The sequence below is a fragment of the Zonotrichia albicollis genome, chromosome 1, assembly GCF_047830755.1.
Source record: "Zonotrichia albicollis isolate bZonAlb1 chromosome 1, bZonAlb1.hap1, whole genome shotgun sequence".
NCBI classification, from domain to species: Eukaryota; Metazoa; Chordata; class Aves; order Passeriformes; family Passerellidae; genus Zonotrichia; species Zonotrichia albicollis.
The window spans coordinates 153652932-153680852 of NC_133819.1; the positions used below are offsets into that span (position 1 = coordinate 153652932).

Consider the following 27921-nt stretch of genomic DNA (forward strand, 5'->3'; position numbering starts at 1 on the left):
CTACTGGATTTCACACAGAGGATTAGCCAAGATGCTCTCCCAGACGGATCCCAGCCTCCAGAGGATTTTGCCACAGCTCTGGATGTGGCAAATGCAACCCCTGCACTCCCTCGTGTCTGCAAGTTGGTTGGTGTCACCTGTGCACAGGTGGGAATGATGCAGATCCATGAGGAGCTGCCCACCCTGGGACCAAAAAGCAGGTCCAGGGTAAGATTGATCCTGCCTAATTCCCTGTCCACCCACAAACTCATAGATGACACAGAATTAATGTCAGGGATTACAAACAGGGGCAGCACATCCAGTCAATCCTATTGGATTGAAGCAGATTGCCCAGAGAGGGTGTGGACTTCCCCATCCCTGGAAGTGTCCAAGGCCAGGTTGGACAGGGCTTGGAGCAACCTGGGATAGTAGAAGGCATCCCTGTCCTTGGCAGAAGGTGAAACTGGTCTTAAATCTCCCTTCCAACCCCAATCATTCCATGGCTCCACGATTCTAATCCTACATGTTCACATGTTGTACAAGAAGTCCTTTTTTCTTCCTCCTTATTCACCAGCTTTGTGTTCTTAAAAATCCGAGAGTTCAGAAAAACAGACATTGAGGAGCTGGAGAAGGGTCTGGAGCACCAGGAAGTGCTGAGGGAGCTGGGAAAGGGGCTCAGCCTGGAGAAAAGGAGGCTCAGGGGGAACCTTCTGGCTCTGCACAACTCCCTGACAGCCAGACGGGGTTTGGGATCTTTCCCAGGAAACAAGGGACAGGACAAGAGGAAACTAGCTCAAAGCTGTGCCAGGAGAAGTTTGGGATGAACATCGGTGAATTTTTCATGGAAAAGGTTATCAAACCCTGGCAGAGCTGCCCCCAGCAGGGGTGGAATCGCCATTCCTGGAAGGATTTAAAAGCTGTGTGGATGTGGCACTTCGGGACGTGGTTTAGTGATGACGTTGGCAGTGCTGGAGGAATGGTTCAATCCAATGAGGGCTTACCCAGCCTCAATGATTCCATGATTCCACACCCTGATTTGAGTTGAAACAGCACTATTTTAGATGCAGAAGAGACCAGGAATTTGTTAGAGGGAGGGGATAGAAAAACATTCCCTCTGTCTCCCACAACTCCCACAAAGTTCCTTCCCGTGACACAAATACATTTTCCCCTTTTATCCCTGAGTTTAAAAAGGAATTTAAAGCAGCAGAGACATCACCTTCAACACTCTCTGCTCCTCCTTATTGAGCCATAAAACCTTTTCCCATATAAAATATCCTGAACTGGAATAGCTTTGGGGCTTCCCTGGAGATTCACTCCTCATTGCCTACGTTTACATCTTCCTTTCCACACCAGAGGATGGCAGGAACACAGACCTGAATTCACTACCAACAACTCCAGAAGCAATCATTAAATCTCCACTAATTTGGGGGGAGGGCATTAAAGGAAATTATCTGCAATCAAAACATAATTTCAGCTCGGAAAACCATTCCTGCTCACGGACAGGTGGCCGCGGGATCCGTGCCAACTTCGGGAATCCCTCTGCTCTTTTTTTTCCCACTTTCCCAGCTTTAACAGCTGTGACCTCTCAGACCTCCCCGTATCCTCCTGCAAATCCTCCTTCCAGGCCAGCCCAGAGGGCAGCAGGAGCTGCAGATGCTGCGGAGCCCGACGGGCACCTGGGGATGGATGGACGGACGGACCGGGAGCAGGGAAGCTGCCGGATGCAGATGGTCGGCTTTGCCGGTGCCAAGGGCCGTGGCGGATCCGGCCTCATGCTGAAATCCACACAGAGGTGCCAGGATCCAGCCCTGGAAGAGCCAAGGAGAGGCTGGATGGTCCTGCACCACCCACACATTCCCTAATGGAATAAAACCAAGGTTTGGAAGGGAACACAATGGTTTCATCCCAAAGGAAACTCCATCAGACAGAGAATTTGGGTGTAGAAAGAGGAAATCTCAGTGCTCTGCTGGGGAGAGACCAGACCTGGTAGGAGGGATATTAGTTAGTATTAATGAGCTAATTCCAATTATTTCCAAGGCAGCAGAAGGAAATAAACACCCAGAGACTGAGGAAGATGATTACATAATACCAGAATAATTTGAGTTGGAAGGGACCTTAAAGATCATCTCACTCCAACCCCCTGCCACGGGCAGGGAACCTTCCAGTAGATCTTCCAAACATTATGTAGGTTTTGGATATGAATATGAATATATAATTATTTAGGATTTTTTTTCCATGTTTATTACAACACACACTTAAACTCAACAGGAAATTTCATTAACTCAGCCCAAGGGTGAAATTTGACCCATGGGAGAGATGTACAAATTCCTTCCTTCCCTTCCTTCCCTCCATTGCATGAAGCCCTTTCAGGCTCCAAGAAAAAAGATTCTGGTGCCCAGTGAAGCTCTCGGAGATCTTATTTAGGATCCCTCTTCATTTGTCAGTCCAGGAGGTGTCTCCAGATTTTTAAGAGTATTTTATAATTTTTTTTTGAGATGTTCCCATGCAAGGCCAGGAGTTGGATTTGACGGTCCTTCCAGCTCAGGATACTCCCTGATTTCTCCCACCAGGATGAAACAGATGGATCCATCCTTCGGCCTGAAAGAAGCCTAAATGTTTACTTAGCCTGGACAGAATTAATCAGTGGAGAACGATGCTCCAGCACTTGCCAAGTGACCTTTTTTGCCCCCAAAAACCGGATTGCTCATTCCTGAGCTCTGAGACCTGCCCGGGCACAGGCCGGAGCTCAGCCCAGATGCTGGCACCAGTTGGACTCGGCTCAGCGCAGCAGCTCACGGAAAAGTTTAAAGGAATTTATCCCAATTTTATCGGGATAAGAAGTAATTCAGGGAATTCGTGCCTTGTGGAGCTGCCATTCAGCCATGCTCTGCTTCCCTCTTTCTCCTTTTTTGGGTGCTTTTTCTTTCAAATCCCGACTTTCACACTGGAATTGGCACAGGAAAACATCGGGGTTCAATCTGCTGAAAGCTTGGAGAAGTTATGACCCTTTGTAGGGAAAACCATCTGGGAAAAGGGTGGAAAAAAAGCAGCTCTGCCATTACTAATCTCTTATTAGAGTAGATATTTAGGAATTAAATACATTCCTCACTCCCACAGCTGTCACTGTCAGGTGAAAAAACAGGGAGTGTGTAAATATTCAGCACTGGAAAATATATTCTGAATGGGATGCTGTTAACAGGCATAATTAACCTTAAAAAAACGCTTCCAAAGCGTCCAAACCACTTCAAAATGAGTTTTAAATACAGCATGTGGCCAATTTGGAAAAACTTTATCCACAGGGAAATTTCATCTGGCCAAGCTACTCCATTGCTGTTGAAGCCTGGGTTAGAAAAGGTGAATAATATCCCACAAAATTTATCTTATTTAAAATTACAGCCGGTGTTTGGGGAATTTGGATGGAGAAAAGGAAGAGCTGAACTTGGAACTTCATGGACCCTTGAGAGATTTTATGCTGGAGTACCTGGGTAGGAATAAATGGATGCCCTGGGACAGAGGGAGCAGCACCAAGAGGGTTAAAGGATTTTAGAGACAGGCTCCAAATCCCAACACAACCACGCTCAGTCCCTGGGGGGCTTTAAAGAAGATGAATCCCAATGTTGGAAGGGGAAGGATCAATCCTCTGCTCCCTTCCCAGGGCATCTGTCCTGACTGCCCGGAGCGCATCCCAGACTCTGAGCACTAATTCACAAAAAAATATCATTATAGCCATAATTAACATTTTTTATGGAATTGTGGAATGGTTTGGGTGGGAAGGGACCTTCCACACCATCCAGTTCCATCCCTTGCCATGGGAAAGGACACCTTCCATTATCCCACGTTGCTCCAAACCTCATCCAACCTGGCCTTGGATACTTCCAGTGATCAGACAACTACAGCTTGTCTGGGAATTCCATTCCAGCTCCTCACCACCCTCACAGGGAAGAATCCCTTCCCAATATCCCATCTATCCCTGCCCTCTGGCAGTGGGAAGCCATTCCCTGTGTCCTGTCCCTCCATCCCTTGTCCAAAGTCCCTCTCCAGCTCTCCTGGAGCCCCTTCAGGCACTGGAGGGGGTTCTAAAGTCTCCCTGGAGCCTTCTCTTCCCCAGGCTGGATATACCCAGATCTCCCAGCCCAGCTCCAGAGCATTCAGAGAATTTCTGACTTTTTCCACCATAGGATGGGCAGGACCATCTCCAGTCTGGTGTCCCAGCACCTGGAGATGGCACCCAACATTGGAGAAGACCTCTTGAGTTACCTGAGCCCACATTTTCACCTCTCCCACCTGAGTTCCTGCACCAGACGATCCCTCCCTGACCCAGAACTGCTGATCCACAGCTGCAAACTCCAAACTTTTAATCCCTCTAAAGCTCCTTGCTAAGGATGTTCTGCTTTTCTCTGACAGCTGCTGGACTCTGAAAACACAGAAAGGCCTCACAAAAGCGGAGGAAAAGAAATCCTGGCTAATGAAAACTGCTCCTGAGCAAATCCTCCTCAAGCCACCCCTGCAGATGCTCTCAGCCTACCAGAAACACTACTAAGGAAAACATATTAACACAAAATTCTATGGGATGGAACGCTGGGAGCAACCAGGCAGGAAGATGTTGCCCAGACGCTCATTGAGGAGTGGCACCACCATGACCACCTCTGCTCTGAGACACAACAGAGGTGATGATCTCCAGCCTGGCTTTAATCCCTATGGGATCTTTCCATTTGGTTTGTCCAACTCTGGGGGCTGGGAATGCTTGTGGAGCACCCTGATGGAACTGGGACATGGTCCCTCACCCCAAACCACCCATGAGTCCCCTGCACCTCTGCAAACAAGCATTTTCTGGAATGCAGACTCTCCTTTTTTTATCTCATCTATCATCTCAGTTCATCTTTTTCCTAGGATCCTTTCATTGCTAACTCCATCAGGGCTCCAGAATCTCCTTGTCCCTGACCCACAGCATCCCAAAAGTAGTGGGGACCCTTCAGAATAGATCTAGAGAGCCAACCTGGTGCTGAGGATCCGAAATTCACACTGCAAATCAAACACATTCCCACAAAACCACATCCCTTGCTTTGCTCCTGCCTGGCCTTGACAATCCAAAGTCCACCAGGAGCTGCTGAACATCCTCGGGAATGGCTTTATCTACCAGGGGTAGAATTTGAACCTCCAAGACTGATCTGTGAAGGCCAACAACCGAAAATGTCTCACTCAGGAGACCGATTTTGAAACTCTGTCCTGGCCCAGGTGAAAATCCCACTGAGGATGCCACTGATTCCAGTTGGGAATGGTGGCACCGTGCTCTCCAACAGTGATTCTGCACCATCAAAGTTGGTTTGAGATGGGGGGAAATGAAGCAGAAGGAAGACACTCCAATTATGCTATCCAAGTTATGGACTGGATGACTTCCAGATGATTTCCATCCAGCTTGGGAATCTTAGAAGGAATTTTTTCACAAAAAAAGAGTAAAATTGGAATGGTCTGCCAGGGAAGTGGTGGAATCACCATGCCTGGAGGTGTCCAAGGAACAGCTGGACGTGGCACTCAGTGCTCTGGTCTGGGTGACAAGGTGGAGATCAGTCTCAGGTTGGACATGATGATCTTGGAGGTCTTTTCCAACCTAAATGATGCTGGGATTTTGTGATCTCATGCCAAAGGGTGCAGAAAATCCAACATCTCACGCAGCAGGAAAATGGTGCCATGTTGGGGCTCTCAATGGATTGAGTTGGAAAAGCTTTTCCAGATCATCAAATCCAACACAGCTCCAGCACAGGATGAAGCTGCAAGATTTCCCAGGATGAAAAATCCAGGTTACAGAATGCTGGGCTCCCCAACAAGGATGCTCCAGGCTCCAGGGAAGAGCTGATCCAAGATCCACACAACACCCTGCCGAGTAAATAACCCCTCGCTGTCCCCGCGATCGGATGTGGCAGTTTTCTTTTTAATGGAATCCATTCGAAACGCGACGACTCCATTAACCAAAATTAAAAAAGGAAAATCCCATTATTCCTAAGGATGTTCATGTGCATTTAGAGCTGGTCATTAACCCCTGAGTCCCGCTTTTATTTTGGTTTCATTACTTCCTCCGAAGTGGAGCTCGATTACCGCGGCTGACCCAGGAGGAGGGAACGGGAGCGTTTCCCCCCAGCGCCGGCAGCCTGGAATTCGTGGAAAAGCAGGAAAAATCCAACCTCCCAGCATAAGGTGGCTCAGGAACTGGGCAGGACTGGGGAGACTGGGAGGATGGGGGCAGTCAGGGCAGGGATAGGAGTGGTGCAGTCCCTGAATCCTGCTGGAAGCTGCAGAACTTGGATTTGCTGCCGAGTTATCCAGGTAGGAAAGCAACCAGCTGGGAGAGATGTTTGGGAGAAGGACAAGGGGAAAAATAGGGAAAAAATGAAAAGTGGAGGAAGAAGGAAAAGGAAAAGTGGAAAAAAAAGAAATTATGGGAAATATGAAAAAATATTTAAAGGTGAAGAAGGAAAACAGACAAAAAAAATGAAAATGAGAAAAGAGGAAAATGGGATAAGAGGAAAGGGGAAAAGGGAAAAATGAGAAAAAGGGAAAATGAGAAAAGGAGAAAGAGAAAAGAAAAAAAAAGAAGAAAGGGGGAAAGGGAAAATGGGGGGAGGAAAAAGGAAAAAAGAGGAAAAAGAAGGAAAAAAGGAAAAAGAAAGAAAAACAAAAATAAAAGGGAAAAATAAAAGGAAATAAGGAGATAAAATGGGAAAATGGGAAAAGAGAAAAAAGGAAAAGGAAAAAGTCGAAAGAGGGAAATAAAGGAAAAAAGGAAATTAAAAAACAGGGTGAAGGTAAAAGAATAATGAAAAAGAAAAAATAAGAAAGAGGAAAAGGAAAAAAGGAACAAGGTAAAAAAGGATGGAATTGGAAAAAAAAAAGAAAAGAAGAAATAGGGAAGAGAAATAAGAAATAAAGCAGAAAAGAAAAAGGAAAGAAAAAAGAAAAAAGAAATGAAGCAAAGGAGAAAAAGCAAAGGAAAAGGGAAAAAAGGGAAATGAGGGCAGGAGATAAAGGAAGAAGCGAAAAAAGGGAAAAGGAGAAAAGGAAAGGGGGAAAAAGGAAAAGAGAAAAAAAAGGCAAGAAGGTGAAAAAGGAAGGAGATGAAAAAAGAAAAAAGTTAAAAAGTAAAAGGGGAGAAAATCTAGAAAAAGGGAAAAGAAATAAGATAGCAAAAGCAAACAAATTGAAAAGGAAAACAAGGAAAGAAAAAGAGTGAAAGAAAAAAGAAAAAAAAAACAAGAAAAAGAGAAAGAGGAAAAAGAGAAAAGAAAATAAAAATGGGGAAGAAGAAACAGAAAAAAGAGATAAGAAATAAATAAAAAGCACAGGAAGACAGAAGAGGAGCTACTTTTCCCCAGTGTCTGTCTCTCGGGAAGGAGGGGAGCACCAGTAACAGGGAGGATTAATCCCCAGCTTTGCCCCAAAGAGGTGCCATTGTTTTTTAAAGCCTCTAAACCAGTCCGGAACAGAAACTGGATTATGCTGGGCCAGATGTCAGGGCTGCTCCGGAACAATCCGGGTTGTGCATCTCATCCCAGCCTCATTAAAGGGATTAAAAGTATTTCCTATAGAAACAAAAAATATGGATTTCCAAATGGGAGTTACTGTTCCCTCCTGCCTGTAACGGCTCCAATCCCAGCAGATGAATTTCACTTTAATGAGATGTCATTTTGGAGAATGGTTTAACATCCCTTCAAAAAAAATCCGAGGCCTAAAACCTCGTCAAACCACGTCGGGATTATTAAAAGAAAATTTACCACACAGACAAAATAAAATCAAACAAAATAGGAGCCGCCAATTCGCAGAATCCATGACACGGCCGTTTTTAAATGTGATGGAAAAGGCTTTCCAAGTTATCTGCTTAACCACAGGCTTTCTGTTTACTTCTCACTTTCATGTCAAATGAATTTGGGAAGAAAAAAATTGACAGGAACTTTAAGGCCATTCGTCACATTCCGACTCCGTTCGCAGATTAACGCGGCAAAAGCCGGGAAGGCGGAGGGGGGATTTTATCATCTTGATAAAAGGAAATTAACTCCCGGTGTCCCAACCTCTGCCCTCTGCTCACGATTCCCTCACCTCTGTTCGGGAATATCCCAGAGCAATCGGCACCCAGAGGTAAAATCCCACTGGAGCATCATCCCAATTAAATAAACAACATAAAAAGCTGTGCTTGAAACCCCCCAAAACCTCTGCCCTCTGCTCACAATTCCCTCGCCTCCATGTGGAAGATCCCGGAGCAAATGGCACCAGGAGGTAAAATCCCACTGGAGCAACACCCCAATTAAATAAACAACACAAAAACTGTGCTTTAAACCCTCCAAAATTGGAAGACTGAAGCACTTGCACTACTGAAAGCAGCATCTGGCTCAGAACATCCATCCAGTTTGTGCTCCAAACTGGTTTTGGGAGGTTGGGATCCCACCTCTTGGGCCCTAGAAGGTATAGACTGGTGGAAAAAATAAATGGATCAAGGAAAAAAGACAGCATTTGCTGAGATCTTTAAAATGCCCATCCCTGTCTGCTCACAATATATGGGAACGTCGATTAAAGCCTCTCCCGTCGGAGCGCTCGGCAATTTTCCGCCGTGGAAGCCGACGTTAACAGTTTTCCCTGTTTTCTCTGCAACTTTTGAGATGACACCCCAGAAAATGTGGATTTGCTCCATCCACTGTGAATTACAGCCCCACACTCTGCTCTCTGTTCTCAGCTCCAGCTGCTGACCTTCCAGGATGGTGAACAAAGAATCCTGGAACAGTTTGGGTTAGGCTGGACATTAAAAACCATCAAGTTCCAACCATGGACAGGGACACCTTCCACGGTCCCAGGTTGCTCCAAACCCCGTCCAATCTGACCTGGAACACTTCCAGGGATGGGGCAGTTACAACTTTCCTGGGCAGCTTGTGCCAGGGTCTCACCACCACCCCAATCCAACACTGGGTTGCACAACGAGCAACCAACGTATCCCAAGCGCTTCCCAACAGCTCCCAGAGGAGTCACAGATGTTGGGTGACCCCATCCCATTTCCTGAATGGATGGACTTCCAAGGGACCCTCAGAGTGTAACCAAAAAGCTCAGAAGTGATGGATTTAGCCTGGTTTAACCCATTACTGTCCATCAGCGGGATTATGGTGGATGAGTTGGTGCAGACCCCGACTGCCCCAATCTCCAACACAACAAGAGGAAGATGGAAAGGATGAGAAAGCTTCCCCAGAATTCCCAAGGAGACATTCTCCCCAAAGGAGAGGGGATATATTGAATTTCAGCATTCATTTCATCCATGGTAAGTCAACCACACCATTCTGTGGGAATGAGGCACAGGAACTGGAACGCATCCAATGGGAAACACAGGACTCTATTCCATAACCAAGATTCCCATTCTCACTAGATTCCAATGGATTTAGGGAGAAAGGGTTAATTACACATTAACAGCACACCAGGACTGGCACCTGGTGCCATCCCATTATCTTAAGGCAGTGAAATCACTTCCACAGGGAAACTTGTAACAGCACTTAAGGACTGCCACAAAAATGGAAAGGAAAATCAGAAAGGCTTCCCTGGGAACAGATGACAGAGGCTGTATGAAATGGATCATCCCATCCTATGGAAGTGTTCAAGGCCAGGCTGGATAGGGATTGGAAAAACCTGGTCTAGTGGAAGGCATCCCTGCCCATGGCAGGGGGGTTGGACCAGATGCTCTTCCAAGGTCCCTTCTAAGCCAAACCATTCCATGATTCTCTGAACTGGATCACGAGCTGGGTCAGTCAGTTGGCAATTGGTGTCTAAAAGATGTTAGGGAGGAAAAGGAAATTGGAAACCCAAAACCGCCCACTGTGAAAGGAAGGAAAGAATGGGACAAGGAGGCTGTGTCCAAGTGACCTGGAACACAATATCCCAACCTCCTGCAGAGGATGACTGGAAGGGATGGTGGTTCCTCCTCCTCTGGGATGCTCAGCTGTATCTCCCCTTTCCCAGAGAAGCGGCTTTTGCACCCACCAATGTGGCTGAACCCCATTTCAAAACCTGCATCACCCTCATCTTTCAGTGTAAATCCCTAAAGGCTTCAGATCTTTGAAACCTGGGGGAGAAATCCTCATAATCACCATATCACAGAATGATTTAGGCTGGAAAAGACCATCAAGTCCAAACTTTGGCCAATCAGCACCCTGTCAACCAGACCAGAGCGCTGAGTGCCACATCCAGTCATTTCTTGAACACCCCCAGGGATGGTAACAACTGTTTCCATCTTAATCTGTTCAACGCGCTCCAGGCCACGGAACAGAACAAAAGAGAAGAAAATAAAAGGGAAAAATAAAACCAAACTAAACTACATGAGCGAATCCTCCACTGACGAGCTCCTTTTTCCTGAGCTGGCATTTCTCTGACAAATGTTGGATTATCTCATTCTTTACTTATTTATAGTGCTGGAGGGGTAGGATTCTCCCTCAAGAGGCGCCGCAAAGTTTTCAGGAAGAAATATCAGAGTTTCCCCAGCAGTGCCAGACACAACTCATTATTTGCAGACAGGTGACTTTTGTTTTCCACATTTGCAGCAGGATTTGAGAAGAAAACTCTTCAAAGTGGGTCAGTGTCTCAACTCAAAGGGGGCTCTGCTCCCAAAAATGTCTTAAAAGTGGTTCTGGCTCTCCAGAGGGAGAACTGGAGTTTTCTGAAGGAGTTTATAGAACCCTAGAACATTCTGAGTTGGAAGGGACACACACAAGGATCATCTAGTACAACTCCTGGTCCTGCGCAGGACACCTCAAAAGTCTCACCCTGTGCCTGAGAGTGTTGTCCAAATGTTCCTTGAGCTCTGAAAGCTTTGGGATCGCTTCCCTGGGGATCCAGTTTCTCTGGGAAACCTGTGCAAGGGAAGAACTTCCTCCTGATATCCAGCCTAACACTACTTATTTTCAGTGGAAAGCCATTCTCCCTTGTCCTGTCACTCCTTGCAAAAATTCCCTCTCCATCTTTCCTGTCAGCTCCTTCAGGCACTGGAAGGCTGCACTGAGGTCACCCTGAAGCTTCTCTTCTCCACACTGAACAATCCCAATCCTCTCAGCCTTTCCTTGTAGGAAAGGTGCTCCATTCCTCTGATCATCAACCCCAGGATTCTTCTGCTGCCTCTATAACATATGGACATCCCATTTTTTTGGTAGCCACATCCACGTGGACCATGGAAAGACGTTGGAAGCAGGAGAAGCATCACTCTCAAATCTTAGCAAAACACTTCATCCATCCCAACTCCTCCATGGCAAATCCCTCATCCCTTTCCCAGCAGAGGGAGGCTGTGAGGAGAGAGGACATCTCCCTCCAGGGTTTTTAGGAGATGATCAACCTCAATGTCACCAGGAGCGACCGAAATTTAAAGCCAGCAAATCACAGCCCCTGTGAGCTGCGCTCCCAGCAAAGCCGCGGGAGATAAGGGGGAGGAGTGAAAAGGAGAATCAATAAATCTTAACCTCATTCACAATGATCTGGAGCTCTTATTAAGTAAATTAATTTAAGTTAATTTAACTCGATCATGACTCCCGATCACAGTGATTTAGTGAGGGGGAAATTGCATTAGGAAAGGCCACACTCACCAGATAGAAGAACGGAAGAAAATTAGATCCACTTAGCAATGTGAATTAATATGGAAATAGCAGGTGTAAATTTCACCTTATCAAGAGAGTGAAAATTATCTTCATAAATTTGGAGAAATAGGCCCCGAGTTGCTTATAAATCTATTTAAAACAAAAATATTACAAAAAGTGGAGTAAAATTAATTTAAAATATACTCCCACCTATTGCCTCGAAGACAAGTCAGCAGCAGGGCCCAGTTTTATGCAACCCAGCAAGAAGGGGAGGATGGAATTCATTCCCAAGGGACTGACATCAGGTACCTCCAGCAACTCTCCCTGTCACTCACTTCCCAAAGCCACACCCCTCTTCATCTTTGTCTGGTGATTTGAGGATTTACTGGCAAAAGGGGTGACATCCTGGATGTCCCAGCAAAATAAAACCCTGGCACATTACTTCCAGATGCCCAAAAACCTGGACTTCATGGAAGAAATTTCTCCTTGGTGCCAGTTGGGAACCAGCTTGGGAGTAGCACTGGAGGGCAGCAACACCAGGTGACATCCCCCTGCTGGCTTAAGGGGATAAGGATATTGAAAATACCAAATTATTGTAAAAACATTGTAATTATTACAATGAAAAACGGAAATATTAAAAATAATTGACTACTCAGTATGAAAAATAAAACTGAGGTGACTAAAGGGGTGTCCCACAGTCATAAGAGCTTCTCCTTGTTTTGTGAAGAGCAAAGAAAATCAGGAAAAAAGCAGATCCTGGCGTCTTTCTTGTGACAGATCCAAGATAGGAACGATGAAGCAAAAAATCCCGTAAAAACTCCAGGAGAAGCATTTGCCATGTGCTTCCTCCAGACAGGCCAGATGATTGATCACCCCCAGCGAAGGTAATTGGGAGATGGAGATTTATGGCTTCTTTAAAACATAATTGTTTTAATTTGCTGATGGCATTTTATCAAGATTTGTCTGAAGCAGCTGTAAGATCTAAACTACACCAATTTAATGAAGTCGGAGATTAATACAGAGAAAATGATCCTACAAGTGGGAGCTCTCAGCCAATCGCGGCAGAACGAGGTCGTTCCTTGGAAAATCACCACTGGGTCGAGCAAGAGCCACCACACAGATCCCAGACGTTCCCGCTCTGGATTCCATGCCCAAAGCTAATCCCTGCCTTGATTCCCAGCATGGATCAGCCATCCAGATCTGGAGTAAAGAGGTGTGAGGGAAGAAGCTGAGCCCAACAGCTGGAGGATGAGTTGTTTCCCATTAATTAAGGCTCAGAGTCACAGAATCATTTGAGTTCAAGATCATCTTGTTTCAACCTTCTGCCATGGGCAGGGACACTTTCCACTATCCCAGATTGTTCCAAGCCCCATCCAACCTGGCCCTGGACACTTCCAGGGTGGTAAGGCCCTGGCACAGTTTTACCAGAGAAACTGTGTCTGCCTCATCATTAGAAGTGTACAAGGCCAAGTTGGAGCAACCTGGGGTAGTGGAAGGTGTCCCTGCCCATGGCAGGGGGTTGGAACTCAAGGATCTTAAAGGTCCCTTCCCATCCAAACATCTTCTGATTCCATGAAATTGCAGGATGGTGGAGCAGGCAAAAAATTACATGGTTTGTTTCTGGAAAGGGAAATGCAGGAATTTGGTCCCAAGGATGTGTAAATGGAGGTGGCAAACCAGAACAAAAGGAGACCTGGAGATGTCAGGGATGGTGCCCAGGTGGGGAAATGTCACAGGCAAAAATAGAATGTGAAGACAAAGGAGGAGGTGGTGCAGGTAAGAATGACCATGAGCCCAAAAGGATCCCAGTTTCCATACTGGAAGAATGGAAAGGTTTCATACTTTGAGACCAGTAGAGTACAGGAGATGAGGAGTTTCTCAACCAAGAGCTTGGAAAATACACAAAATAATTCACCCAAACTTCCTTACCAATCTCTCTGTTTACCCCATACTTTGCTTCGTCACCCTGAACTCTTCCAAAACCAACCCTCGCTTCAGCTACTGATTTGGGAATCCCAAAATTCACTTTTAAAGGGAAATATCAGGCAAAGTCAGGCTTTAAAAAGAACCACCATTATTTTTGTCCCTCCACAGCTCTACCAGAAAAGCCACCAATCCTCAGGGCATTGCTAGGGAATGACTTTTGGAGGAATCCACCTGGAGCAGGGAGAACAAATTTGAAGAAGAGCAGAACAGACTCTCTTTGCCCAAAATACTGCCCATGGCTACTGGCATTTCAGTGGGAAGACAAGCTACTTCTGACCTAAAAATAGCCAAAATCTGTATTTTCACCAAACCCATTGCTTCTAATTGCATCTTGTACTAAAGAATCAATTATTTTAATGACCTTTCTGCTTTACACAAGCTCCAGGTCTTGTCTTGGCCTCTGAGACACTCCATGGAAACATCTCCACCTCTATGGATTTAGGAATATTCCAACTCAAGGTTATGGCACCTTCTCTAGGCAGTGACAAAATATTTCTGGATGTTTCACCCATCCAGATAATTGGGAATAAATGAATTTGGGAGAGCACCTACATCTTGGTGGAAGTCTGGAGCATTCAACGTGCTCCCCTTCATCACCAACATCCACACGTTTATTCATCCTCTTTGCAGCTTATTTAACTGCTCCATGGAAACAATTAATTCCAAGAGGGAATACATAGGAAGCCAAAGCCATAAGCTGCTGGCACCAGCTCAGGATAACACAATTCCTAATATGATTTTACACTTTAAGTCAATAAACTCAGAGTAGACCAAACAAAGACAGAAATTAAACGGTGAAGATGTGACAGAAAAACACAGAGCCAACATGGGAGTTCCAGTGGCTCCTACATCCCAACCAGCTGCATTCCAGGGATGGCAGAATTACCTGGATGTAATGGGACGCCTGGTTTTCCAGGTGGGAATGGGGCTGGTGAAGGACGATAAGGCTGGAGGCACCACGCTCTTCTTCACGATCCTGTAGCGTGTCTTTATCACCTTGTTGGCTGGGGGGCTCCTTACAAAGTGGAAGTTGGATCCTAGGAAAAAACATGGAAAAACAGGCTTGAAATTTAGGTGTGGATGGGCACAGGAGGGATCTCACTGACATTCTCACAGAATCACAGAATTTTGAAGATCATCAAGTTCAATGGCCATTGGTCCCACATCCAACTCAAGTCCTATATCCAACATTTTAGCACCTGAAAAAAGGGGTGAAGTTTCAGGAATGGGACCAGTACAGCTGATGGTAACAGAAAGGCCTTGATGTGCTTGGGACTGGCTTCATCAGCAAAACACTATCACGGGGATCACGGATTCACCAACAACACCTTGGTCCCAACATACATCCACACTGGAAATAAATGTTTGACTTTAATCCTTGGCGTTTTCATAATACTTTTAATCCCCAGAAGTATTGAAGTCCAGGTTGGACAAGGCTTGGAGCAACCTGGGATAATGGAAGGTCCCTTCCATGGATAGGGAACTGGATGAGCTTTGAGCTCCCTTCCAACCCTACCCATTCCTGGATTCTCTGTGTTGCAGGATGATCTACATCCCGGGTTATTTTGCAGAATGTTTTGTGCAATTAACAGTTCAATGTTTGACTGTGATTTTCCTCCATGAGACTTTTTTTTTTCCCAAGCTTTCAGGAATGCACCTAATTGCCCGACTTTTATAACATACAGCTGTAACTGCCCAGATAATTAAAGCTGACACTCCATGCTGAGCCTCGGTCTCTGGGTTTTATAACTGATTTAAAGAGCTGGCTGTTTTTCTTGGAGATCCTCTCATTAAAATTATGGAGAGGTTGGGAGGGGAAAAGTGGGAGCATTATTTCCACTGAAAACATTCAACCCATCCCCATGTTTGCCTCTGTGAGAAGAGGGAGAATAAGTTGGATTGCCAGGTAAACTAGGAAAAATAAGGAAATACATTTTGGATCTGACACCATTCCCTAGAAAGGAGGGAACAGCTCCCCCATTGCCCTGCAACAGTGGCAACACCAATTCACAGCTTTACATTTTCATACAGGGAATATTCTCCTTCTTGAGCATTCCCAACAAGCTGATGACTTGTGCTGGCTTTGGGAGGGATCAGGGAACACAAATTTCCATTCAGAAATTCAGAAAAAAAGTTACAACCCTGGTGATGGAAAAAGGCAAAAACCAGGCTCTGCCATGACAGAAAAATCACTGGAATTTTTTGTGGTAAAGATGACGCTCGCAACGTTCCGCAATCTGAACCCACAGGATAAATCATGGAACTAAAGGATCTTCCAAGTTCTCTTCCAGTAGAAACCATCTGATGATTCAATGCCTTAGAGGAACTGCAGCTACTTTAGAGGTGAGGCACTTCAGAGGTCACTTCAGAGGTGAGGAAAGAAAGGAGAGAGGAAAGAACATGGAAAGCAAACGGGATCTCACTGCTCTTTCCCTATCCCAGCATTTTTTTGTAGCAGATCAAATTGTTCAGCGCAGTGACCAAACCTCTGCGTGGGCTTTTAAAGCTTTAGCAAAGTTGAAGCTCTAATTACAATTAAAATTGCTCCCAAGTACCAGCAAACTTGGAACTTTTTCCTTCAGGGAACTGCATTTAGGACAGGAAAATAGGGACAACAAAAAGAACAGAGGTGCTAACCCCTGCAGGGACCAGCACCACACACACAATGAAATCCCAGCTATCGTGATGGTGGGACTGACCTGAAATCACACTCATGGAATGGTTTGGGTTGGAAGGGAACTTGAAGACCATCCAGTCCAACCCCCTGCCATGGGCAAGGACGCCTTCCACCATCCCAGACTGCTCCGAACCCTGTCCAACCTGATCTTGGACACATCCAGAGATGCAACAGCCACAGCTTCTCTGGGTAAAGTCTGCCAGGGCCTCACCACACTTGCAGGGAAGAATTTCTCCCCTGTATCCCACCTAAATGTGCCTTCTGTCACTTTTGTCACCCACAACATGTGGACACACCCAACCTCTCATGGATACAGCTCCAACCATGGAGCCAAAGCACTTCCACCCCACCAGGGAAGGGATGAGAGCCTCAATCCTGCATCCTCCCCAGCCAGCAACTGCACAAGTTGCCCCTTTCCCTCCTCCACTCCAACCTCACATAATAACTAAGCTGGGAATTTGCTGAATACATAATTAACATCTTTTTGCCCCCCACACAAGCTTGAGCTGCCACCAATCAACCCAGAATTGCATCAAACTCCTGCCTGACAAGAAAGAGAGATCCCAAATTATTGCAGGCATCCCCCTCCTCCTCCTCCTTCCCCAAAACAGGCTGGCACCTGGTAAACTCTATTCCCAGAGGTAATTGGATGGTGTATTCATTCCGAAGCTGCTCCTTGGAAAGTGCCTGATGCGCGACTCCAGCATTAACCACCTCCTCAAAGAGCCTCTCCGAAGAGCTCCGTTTTCTATTATTACTTGCTAGCTGAGGGGTTTTGTGTAGATAATCATGTTATTTAGACAGGATGTTGGTTTAATTCCCTTCATTACAGGCTCCCAGGGTTGTAATTTTTTCCTCTCCGCGTGATGTATTCCCCGTGGCACATTTCACTCAAATCAAACACTTCACGCTTTTATTACAAACAATACCCCAGCGTCCCCCGTTATCAGCCCGGCGCACACATCCCCACTCCTCGCCGCGATCCAGAGGTCACTTCTAATGACTAATCGATCTCATTAGCTTTCCTAATTAAAAACTTTACTACCGCCATGGAAGACAAACTACAAAAAAACTGCTTGCATCATATTCGAATGGGATATGAGCATCATTTATCAGCCAGGGCCGCGCGCTGCTGAGCTCGGGGCTTTCTGCGGAGCCGCGAATCCCGCGGGCGCCGCTCGCGCCTCCTGTTCCCAGGGAAAAAAAAAAAATCCTGGTGTAAACTCTAAGTGTAGAATTGTTAAGGTTGGAAAAGACCTCTAAGGTCATCAAGCCAGTGCTGCCAAGGCCACCACTAAACCATGTCCCCAAGTGCCACATCCACACGGGCTTTTAAATCCCTCAAGGAATTCCACCACTTCCCCTGCACAGCCCAAGCATCCCTTCAGTGAAGAAATTTTTCCTAATATCCAAAGAAAACTTCCCCTTGTACAACTTAAAGCTGCTTCCTCTTGTCCAATGCTGGCCTTGAGATGGGGAATTTGTTACCAAAATCTCTTACAAGGGTGCTTCAAGCAGGAAGGATCCAGGAGCCACCACACATGCATCCCTTAGGAAAGGGGTTGGAGATGCAAGGGTCCTTATTTCTTCTCTTATTTTCCTGAGAAAATACCAGGAATTGGCCCCCTGAGGAAGTTGAAGCAGGGAGGGCACAAACAGAGTTCGCTCCTGGAATATTTCACCTGGAGAAGGGTCTGGAGAAACCTGCTTTTAAAAGAGGCTTAAAAGAAAGGTGGGAAATTACTTTGGACAAGGTCCCGGAGTGACAGGACAAGCGGGAATGGCTTCCCCCTGACAGAGGGCAGGGTTAGATGGAATATTGGGAAGGAATTCTTCCATGTGAGGGTGGGGAGGTCCTGGTAGAGGTTGCCAGGAAAGCTGTGCTTGCCCCATCCATGGATTGGATGGGGCTTGGAGCAACCTGGTCTAATGAAACATGTCCCAAAAAGCCGTGTTGATGTGGCACTTGGGGACAGAGTTTAGTGGGGGCCTTGGAAATGCTGAGTTAACATCTGGACTTGATGATCTCAGAGCTCTTTTCCTTAATGACTATTCCATGATTATGTGATTCTGAATCCATGACGCAAGAGGAAGATGATGTTGCTCAGGATGGATTAGGGAAACCACAATAATGGTGGAATAAATCCTGTTCAGATACTGATGGGAAAAAGGAAGTTACATAAGCAAGGGGAACTTCAGGAGCGCACATTGCCAAATCCAAGCGATTACTGCTGCTTTAGGAACAGGATGGGGGATAGAAAAGCTTCATGTACGGGCACAGGAATGGAGAAAAGAACTAAATTAAGTCGTGACCTGGGCACCACAAGGTCTCCCGTTGTCAATCCTTGGCCACCACGACCCCTCCCGTGTGTCTCCATTGGGGCTCAGTGCCGAGCTGTGCCATTAATCCCGATCGGAGACGAGACGGGAAGCAGTGAGTGACAGGTACATTGATCTTCCAGCACTTGGAAGCGAGACGGGAGCAGGGACGAATGCAAATTGGGGAGCAGAAGCTGAACCTTGGATTCACTGCCAGGATTGTCCCCAGCACCGGGGAAAACCTCAGAGATTAAAGGGATGCACCAAAACCACCCCACGGAAAAAAGCAAAGCAGAGACTAAAAACCTCTGCTAAAACAAATTGTTCTTTCCAAACAGGCATGAGGGAAAAAATTAAAAGGGTTAAGGACTATTAGGAGATGAGGGAAGGAGCCACCAGCATGACCCAGCTCCTGACAGGGGGTAAAAAACTCCCACTTGGAACCCAAAGCAGCTCCAAAAAGAACTGAAAATCTCTGCCAAAGGGTTTTCTGGAAGCAAACCCTTCCCAACATGAAGATGAATCCCTTGCCATGGGATTTGCTCCAGGCCAAGAAGAGAAGATTCAGCAAAACCCACTGTTCCCCTCAAATCCCAGAAGGAAGAGGACACTCAGCCAGACATCCCAGGTTGCAGCAGGACCATCATACACATCCACTGATGCTCTGGGATGGAATGGGATCAAACCTCCCTCTTTTCCATGGGAAAAGGCATCCCTGACTCAAAACAATTTGCTGCTGGCTTCCATCATGTGGATTTTGGGATGACCAATGTCAAGGCAAGGAACTCCTTGTAAAATCCCTGCAAGACCATTTCCTAATGGATCTGATCCTTCCGCACTGTCTCCCACCTCGTGGATGAAGGGAAGGTGGTGGAGGAGCTTTTCAGGATTTTAGTAAGAAGGTCCAAGGGCGAATTTGGGGGCAGCAGAGGAGTTTGCAGCCAGGAGCAACCTTGGCAGCAGAAGCACCACGGGAAGCTCTGATGGCCAGGATGGATCAGCCTCACTCCTGCTGCTACAGCAGATACAGGGATTGGGAATCCCAATCACTGCCCTTCACACCAACCGAGAGCCAGGATGCTCCAAGCCCCATCCAACCTGGCCTTGGACACTTCCAGGGATGGAGCAGCCACAGCTTCTTTAGGAATTCCATTCCAGGGCATCCCCACTTTCCCAGTGAAGAATTCCCTTCCAATATCCCATCCTGTCCCTGCCCTCTGGCAGTGGGAAGCCATTCCCTCTTGTCCTGTCACTCCATTCACTTGTCCAAAGTCCCTCTCCAGCTCTCTTGGAGCCCCTTCAGGCACTGGAAGGGGCTCAAAGGTCTCCTTGAATCCTTCTCTTCTCCAGTCTCAGACTTCAGCTCATTGCTGGGTGCAGAGGTGGGAATACACCCAAACCTCCTGGGGATTATCCCCAACACCACTTGCTTCCCTGGATGAGAAAAACTGTGGATGGCAAGGGAAGAGCAATGGAGGGAAAAACTGAGAAAGATGGAGAGAAAAAAAAACAAGGACTAAAACAAGAATCATGGAATGGTTTGGGTTGGAAGGGACCTTTAACACCATCGAGTTCCAACCCTCTGCCATGGGCAGGGACACCTTCCACTACACCAAGTTGCTCCAAGCATATGCAAACGACCTTCAACAGGCATAAATCCACAGGAAACCTGAATAAAGTTCCACTACAGCTCCTCCAGCCAAAAGCAAATGGTTCTGGTGTTTCCCATCCCACCACACCTCGATGGCATCACCCCTGAGCCACGTGCCTCTGACACCTTTTGTCCTGGCTGCCAACTTGGCCAAGTCCCTGGAGTCAACAAAAGCTTTGGGATTACTGTAATGCTGTTAGGAATTCAGTGTGAAAGCAGACACCAGTATTAGGGATGATTATCCCGGAGCAGGTTCAATATGTTCCCACAGAATGGCACAGCAAGAGGTTAATTATGTTGCGACTGGAATCAGCTTCCAAAAGGACCATCCTTGGGTTTAAGAGGGGAATTTAATTTTCACACTCATTCAGTTCCGAGCTCTTTCAAGAGCGACGGCTCTTTATGCCAGCGTGTAAACGATGCTTTATGATCACGAACTGCTGCTTAATAGGAAATAAATCCAATTGATCCAAACTGCTTTACCTGGGACCCGGAGCACGACAGCTGCTCCAGGTTGTCACATTTTGAGAGGACGGGAGAAGGGCAGGATTTGGAGCTGGAACATTTTAGAGAGCTCCAAACCCATTGGAAAATTTGCTTAGCATGGCAGCTGCTTTCAGCTGGGACTATTTGGGAAATTAATACCAAATCTGCTTGGCTAATTCTGTTAGGTCAATTGGACCACAGGAAAAGAGAAGTTCACAGAATCCACCAGGAGCGAGGCTGCGTTAGGCACTGGGACTTGGAGATGAACTGTAAGGAAACACCCATTTTAACAGGCAAAGTATTAAATTCATGGAATTGTTTGGTTTGGAAGGGACCTTTAAGACCACCTTATTCCAAAACCTTTGCCATGGGCAGGGACACCTGCCACTATCCCAGGTTGCTCCAAGCCTTGTCCAACCTGGCCTTGGACATATCCAGGGATGAGGATTCACAACCTCTCTGGGCAAATCCACATATCCTGTTCAAATAAATTTCCCTGGGTCAAAATTCCTGTGTTTAGGTGAAAAATACAGAATTTTTGTTTCTAGGAAATACAGAGTGGGAAAACATCATCCAACTTGAAGAGAAAAAATCCAGCAGCAGGAAAGGGAGGGATTCTGCTCCTCTGCTCCGCTTGGGTGAGACCCTACCTGGAATTCTACATCCAGCTCTGGAGTGGATGGATGTGGATGTGGAGCTGCTGGAGTGAGTCCATGAGTCCAGAGGCCATGGAGATGCTCCAAGGATTGGAGCCCCTCTGCTCTGGAGACAGCTGGGAGAGCTGGGAATGTCCAGCCTGGAGAAGGGAAGGTTCCAGACAGACCTTATTAGAGCCTTTCCAAAATCCAAATGTTTAGGAAAGCCCCACAACGTGTGGAGATGTCATGGGGGGAACAAAGTGATGCCTGAGCTGTTGAGAAGAAAGAATGGGAGCGAGAAGAAGAGCATCTGGAAAAGCTGGGGATGGCACAGCCAGGAGAAATCCGACAGCCCGGAAACACTGGCAGCGAGCGTGACAGGGAAAGAAAAGCAGCAGACGTGAAAGTCACGGAGCTACAAGAAACTCCCTGGAAAAATGCTGCTGCAAAAGACACTCAGGATCAGCCTCCCTAAAGGCTGAGGACCTGTTCTCCTTTCCAGCCCACTGGTGCAATCCCAACTTCCATCTGCAGCTGGGATGCTGCACAGGATGGATTTTAGTGGATCTGGTTCAGTGGATGTGGTGTCTTTGGGATTTGGGTGTTTCCAGGATACCACAACATCCAGCATGGGATCAGGGAAGGATTTAGGTTGGAAAAGAGCACTAAGACCATTGAGTCAAACTGTTCAGCACTGCCCATGCCACTGCTAAACCATGTTCCCAGATGCCACATCCACACATTTTCTGAAGCCTTCTAGGGGTGGTAACTCCACCACTGCCAGGGAGCCTATTCCAACACCTGACCACCTTTCCATGAAGAATTTTTTTCTCCGATATCCAATCTAAATGTCTCCTGGCACAACTTGAGGTCATTTCCTCTTGTCCCTTCCCTTGAGCCCAATGCCCATCTGGCTGCACCCTCCTGTCAGGGAGTTGTGCAGAGCCAGAAGGTCCCCCCTGAGCCTCCTTTTCTCCAGGTTGAGCCCCTCTAGCACCCTCAGCTGCTCCTGGTGCTCCAGATCCTTCCCATTCTTTGTGGAACACCATCCCTGAAGTGTTCAAGAATGTGTGGATGTGGCATTTGGGGATGTGGATCAGTGGCAGCCCTGGCAGTGCTGGGGGAAGAGATGGGATTTGATGATCTCAGAGGTCTTTCTCAACCAAAGCCATCCTACATTTATCCAAATCCGTATCATTTTCCAAACGGGTCTGGGTCACTTCAGCCCCACCAGCCCCCAGAGCCAGGTGATTTGGGAAGTCTTACAAAATAACGGGAAGAACCATGCCTTTGAGTGAGCCCTACAATTCCAATATTCCAACTGCAACAGAAACACCAGCAAATATCTTGGTTTATTCCCTCCAATCCCAAAATACAGGGAGGCAGAGACAGAAGGGTCCAACAAAGTCTTAATGGCGACAGGAGGACACACCACCAACCTCCCAGTAACCCCAGTAACCCCACCAGCTGTGTCACATCCCATCCCCACTGCCAAAAAGCCCCAGGTGGCCCTTCCGAACATCACAGGAGCAGAAGAGCCTTCCAAGGATGAGGAGAGCCCACATTATCCACCAGGATTGGCAAGAGGAGGTCACACTGAAGGCTCTGAACACCGTTTTCCCAGCTCCAGCCTGTGTTAAAGAGCCTGAATGGGTCTCTGGAGCATCGGCCCTTGTTCAAACACAACCCTTATTATTATAACAAAAGAGGGTGGTGGGTTTTCCTTCCCCCCTTCCATCGGTGAATGATTATTAATGTGTTTCCAGGAGCTGGATCCATTCCTCTAAATGAGAGAGCGGGATGGCAGGAGGAAAGCTGATAAATGCCCTCCTCCCCCCGGCCTCGCGGCGGGAGCTGCCAGGGGTGCTCGTTCTAACAAGCTGCAGATGGAAGACAACTGGAATAACAAAGTATGAATTTTTATGAGTCTAATAAATCACTCCACTTTTCCTGCTCTTGATCGTTTCCAGCACTTCAGACACCAGAAAAACCCCGGCTATAATCAAATGGGTTCAGGGATCTCGTGTTCACGCCTCACCGTGGCACGGGGAGAGGTGGCTCTGTCTCGGGAAACGACGGGAGCGCTCGGCGGGCTGGAATTCCATTTGCATTTGTGCTTTAGGATTGACTTCCTTTTTTTTATTTTATTATATTTTATTTAAATTTAACAAGGAAAAATTTGAATCTCTTAGGTATTCCCCACCCTCAAAGCCACTTATCCAACAGAAGGCCAGCTTTTAGATTTCTAAGCATCCACTTAAAAAGAACCTGACCTGACTCTGGCATTCAGCAGAGGAACTTGGATAAACTCAGGGAGATGGGAGGAAAACTTTGCAGGCAGAAGGTTCATTAAGATCCTTTTAATTCTCCTTTCTAAACTTTGATATAAAGCAGGCAATGGACAGGCTCAAAATACATCCCTACAAGAAACAAAGGGATTCTACTACAAGTTGTAACCACTGAGTAGGTGCACATGGGTTTGCCGAGGGAACTATTTGCCAAAAAGCCAGAAAAGCATCACATCCATGGAAAGAAAGAACCAAGATGTTGTTTTCCTTAGCAAAAAAACACTCCTGAAACCTCCCGGACAGAGGAGAAGAGAGCTGAAGTCAGACACACCACAATGGCTCCCCGACAATGGAATGAGATGATCTTTAAGATCTCTTCCAACTCAAACTATTTCATGATTCCATGTGCTGAAGAAAAGGAAAACCATTGCTCCATATCAGTCTACAGTCCCTCAAGACCAAGCACAGCTCCAGCATCTTTGAAATCTGAAGAAAAACCACTCCTTATAATCACAGAATCATTAAGGTTGGGAAAGACCTTCAAGACCATTGAGTCCAATTTATGATCGATCCCCACCTTGTCACCCAGACCAGAGCCCTGAGTGTCACATCCAGTTATTCTCGAACACCTCTAGGGATGGGGACTCCACCACCTCCCTGGGCAGCCCCTTCCAATGCTTAACAACCCTTTCCATGACAAAATTTTTCCTGAAATGGAGTTAATGTTGCAGCACTCCCAGTCCCCCATGTTGACAGTGAGTCCCCATCGCAGTATCCCAAACCTCAACACTCCACCCCCCTGAAGGAAGGATGCCGAGTTTAACAGGGAAACCTGTTGTTTCCATCACCCTTATCCTACCCTAGTCTTTAATCCATCCAATATGTTCTTTCCCCCCTGCTTTTCATTTGCTTTTCCAGCACTGCACTGCATCAGGGAGGGAATTCATCTTTGACAAACATTTACCGATTATCAAATCACAACTGCAGCCGCCGACAGGGGCAATAAGTCACTTTAAGCAGCCGCCCGTACTCCAGGCTCAGGAGTTTGGGCAGCTCCTCGATGACAAATCACTCCTGTCAAAGCCGCGTGTTCCCGGCCGCTCCGGAGCCGTGTTCCCTGTTGTTCCACGCTACCTGGTGTTTAATGACAACACTGTCAGACTAAGACGAAGCCGCTGCGCCACCGACTGCCAAAGCCCCATTAGAGGGAAGATTGAGACCCTACTCTTCCCAAACTCACTCAAGCAACACAACCCACGAGTTTTTATAATTACGGCGCGAGAGCCATCGATCCCGCGCTGACATCCAACCTATCCCTATGAAATGGGAGTAGTTTGCTGGCTGACAGTCGCTATAGATTATTGTGGGTGGGTTGGTTGTTTTTTTTCCCCCCTTTTTTTATCCGTCGCTCGACAAAGCTCGGGATGGATGGGAAGGAAGAGGAGGAAAACGTGTGCGGTCTTTTCAGTGCTGTTTCTATCCCAGCTCTTTCCCTTCAAAGAAACTTCAGAGAATCCTGGAATGGTTTGGGTGGGAAGAGACCTTGAAGATCATCCAGTTCCGAAGCCCTACCATGGGCAGGGACACCTTCCACTATCCCAGGTTGTTCCAAACTCTGTCCAACTTGGCCTTGAACATTTCCAGGGATGGGACAGCCACAGCTTCTCTGGGAATTCTATTCTAGCTCCTCCCCACCCTCCCAAGGAAGAATTCCCTCCTTATTTCTGCTCTAAATCTTCCCTCTTTCAGTTCAAACTTTCCCCCTCGAGGAGGAAGAACGCTGCTGTTGCTTTAAATGAAATGTGTTCATCTGCTTGAAGCCGTTACAGCATCCGTTAAGTTCCTATAAATAAGGAATTTCACAGCCTAAGCTGTGCATGAGCATCAGGGCATGTGGTTGATTTCCTTGGATTGCCCATTTGGGTGATCCAGCTGGATGGGTTTGGCACTCATCCACCTCTCCCACCTCCCCAAAGGCCACGGCTTCAGCTGTGCTGGAGGAGAAAGAATCCAACGGCATTCCATGCTCAGCGTGGGGTTGGATGGCACCAAGAGGCACCCAAACCCTACCCACCATCCCATTCCACGGGCAGAACCTAAGGGATTGACCACTAGGGCTTAAATGGGACCAGATGGCCCAAAACCACCATTCCTGCACCAGAGATGGAATTTTCTCATGGGTCTGATTCTCAAAAAATCATCCTCTTCAGGGTGGGGTGCAGTGAGAGGGAGCTTAAATCATGGAAACACAATGCCAAGACTTTCTCTTGGATCAAATCCACATGGGGACCAGGGTCATTGAAATTTATGATGTGGAAAACAGGATTACAAGAAGGAAATTCACACTGGCTACCTGGAGAGCCAATCCTTCTTAGAAAATCCCAAGTAAGCACCACACCACAAGACTTGGGAATAATTTTGATTCAAGGTCCTTCAGCACATGGTGGAATTCATGAGGTGTCCTTTGCAGGGCCAGGAGCTGGACTGGATGATCCATGTGGGTCCCTTCCAACTCAGGATATTCCATGATTCCTTTCAGCCATGGTTTTGAAGCATAAAGGCACAAAGATAAGCCTGCATCAATTTTTTAGGAAAAGGAAAATAAGAAAGTTTTGGCATTGGTGGCTCCTCAGCTCCCAAGGTCAACAACATCATAATAAGGAAAGCTCAGAACTCCACGTCACCTGATTCCAATCAACTTTGCTACATCCAAGGCTGCTAACCAAGAAGGGAACAAAACAAAGAAAAAAATTCTAATTTTGGTGGAAAACAAAAGCTCTTTTACCCAAAAGGTCCATAATCCCATCTCTACCCTCTGATCCAGTGCTTTACATTCAGGTTGCTACTCCTGCATCCCTGAGCATCATCCTGGAGCATGTGCCTCTCCAACACCATAGCCTGAAGGAAATTGCATCTGGCCAAGGCCAGGTTGGATTGGGCTTGGAGCAACCTGGATTCATGGAAGGTGTCCCTGCCCATGGAAGAGGGCTGGAATGAGATGACCTTTGAGGCCTCTTTCAACCCACATAATTTTCCTTCAATCTTTTCCTGTGACTCCAAACCTCCGGTGGCACCTGGATTCTATTCCAACAAAAAAATTAATTTTCCAAAGGCTGAGTGATAGGTGAGCAGAGCATTCCCCCTGTCACACCCTTGGGATCACCCAGGGATGTCAATGTGGGACAGGGAAAGATCAGCAAACCTCCCTTTTCCAGCCTCCACATCCGATGAGCTGCTCCAGACAGGGGGGAAAATATTTTATAAATTTTAAATTCCTTTCAAAAGCTATCAGGGAATCTTTTTATCGACAGCACTCCAGGGTTTTTCCCATAGTGTCAGGGAAAAGGGCAGGTGCTCTTGCTTGTTATTAAACCAAATACATATTTTGGATGGAGAAACGGCTACAATCCAGCCCCTCCTCCAAAAAACCCTCCAGGTATGAGTCCTGCAGAATTCCATAAATCTCACAAGCTGGGTGGGAGCCTGGTTCATGCCCCCTGACCCGGGAGGGATGATGGAGGGAAGATAAACCCAGAATCATGGAATTACTGAAGTTGGAAAATACATCCAAGATCATCAAGTCCAACTGTTAACTCAGCATTGCCACGTTCACCACTAAACCACGTCCCCAGGTGCCACATCCACACCTTTCTTCAACACTTCCAGGGATGGTGATTCCAGGACTCCAAGCCCCTCTGCTCTGGAGTCAGGCTGGGAGAGCTGGAAAAGTCCAGCCTGGAGAAGAGAAGGATCCAGGGAGACCTTGGAGCACCTTCCAGTGCCTAAAGGAACTTCAGGAGAGCTGGAAAGGGACTTGGGACAAGGGACTGAGTGCCAGGAAAAGGCGGAATGGCTTTCCACTGCATTCCCAGGGATAGATGGGATATTGGGAAGGAATTCTCTGTGAGGGTGGTGAGGCACAGGTTTTCCAGAGAATTTGTGGCTGCCTCATTCCTGGAAAAATTCAAAGCCAGGCTGGATGGGGCTTGGAGCACCCTGGGATAGTGGAAGGTGTCCCTGCCCATGGTAGGGGATGAAATGAGAGGGTCTTGAAAGATCCCTTCCCGTCCAAACCATTCCCAAATTCCATGAAGACACAAGGGAAGGGCACCAAGACCCTGCCCCAGCACAGCTCCAGCCCCTGACAACAACAATCACCCAACAAACAACACCCCAAACCAGGAAACAGCTGGATTTTAAAAAGGACCATGGGCTAAATCACTTTGGATTTCCTGCTGGCTCACAGCTTGATGGCTTCTTGTCCAAAGGTCAGAAATTCCCTCTCCGAAATCCCCCCGGAATAGACTCCCTA

General features: G+C 46.9%; 1 protein-coding gene across 1 annotated transcript in view; it reads right to left on the reverse strand.

Moving 5' to 3' along the window:
* ZC3H3 (zinc finger CCCH-type containing 3) overlaps positions 1-27921 on the reverse strand; it is a 128360-nt gene that overhangs the window by 63004 nt on the left and 37435 nt on the right. The window contains exon 4 of the mRNA XM_074558079.1: positions 14437-14587. Within this exon, the coding sequence (XP_074414180.1) occupies positions 14437-14587 (151 nt within the window). The remainder of the gene's footprint in view (positions 1-14436; positions 14588-27921) is intronic.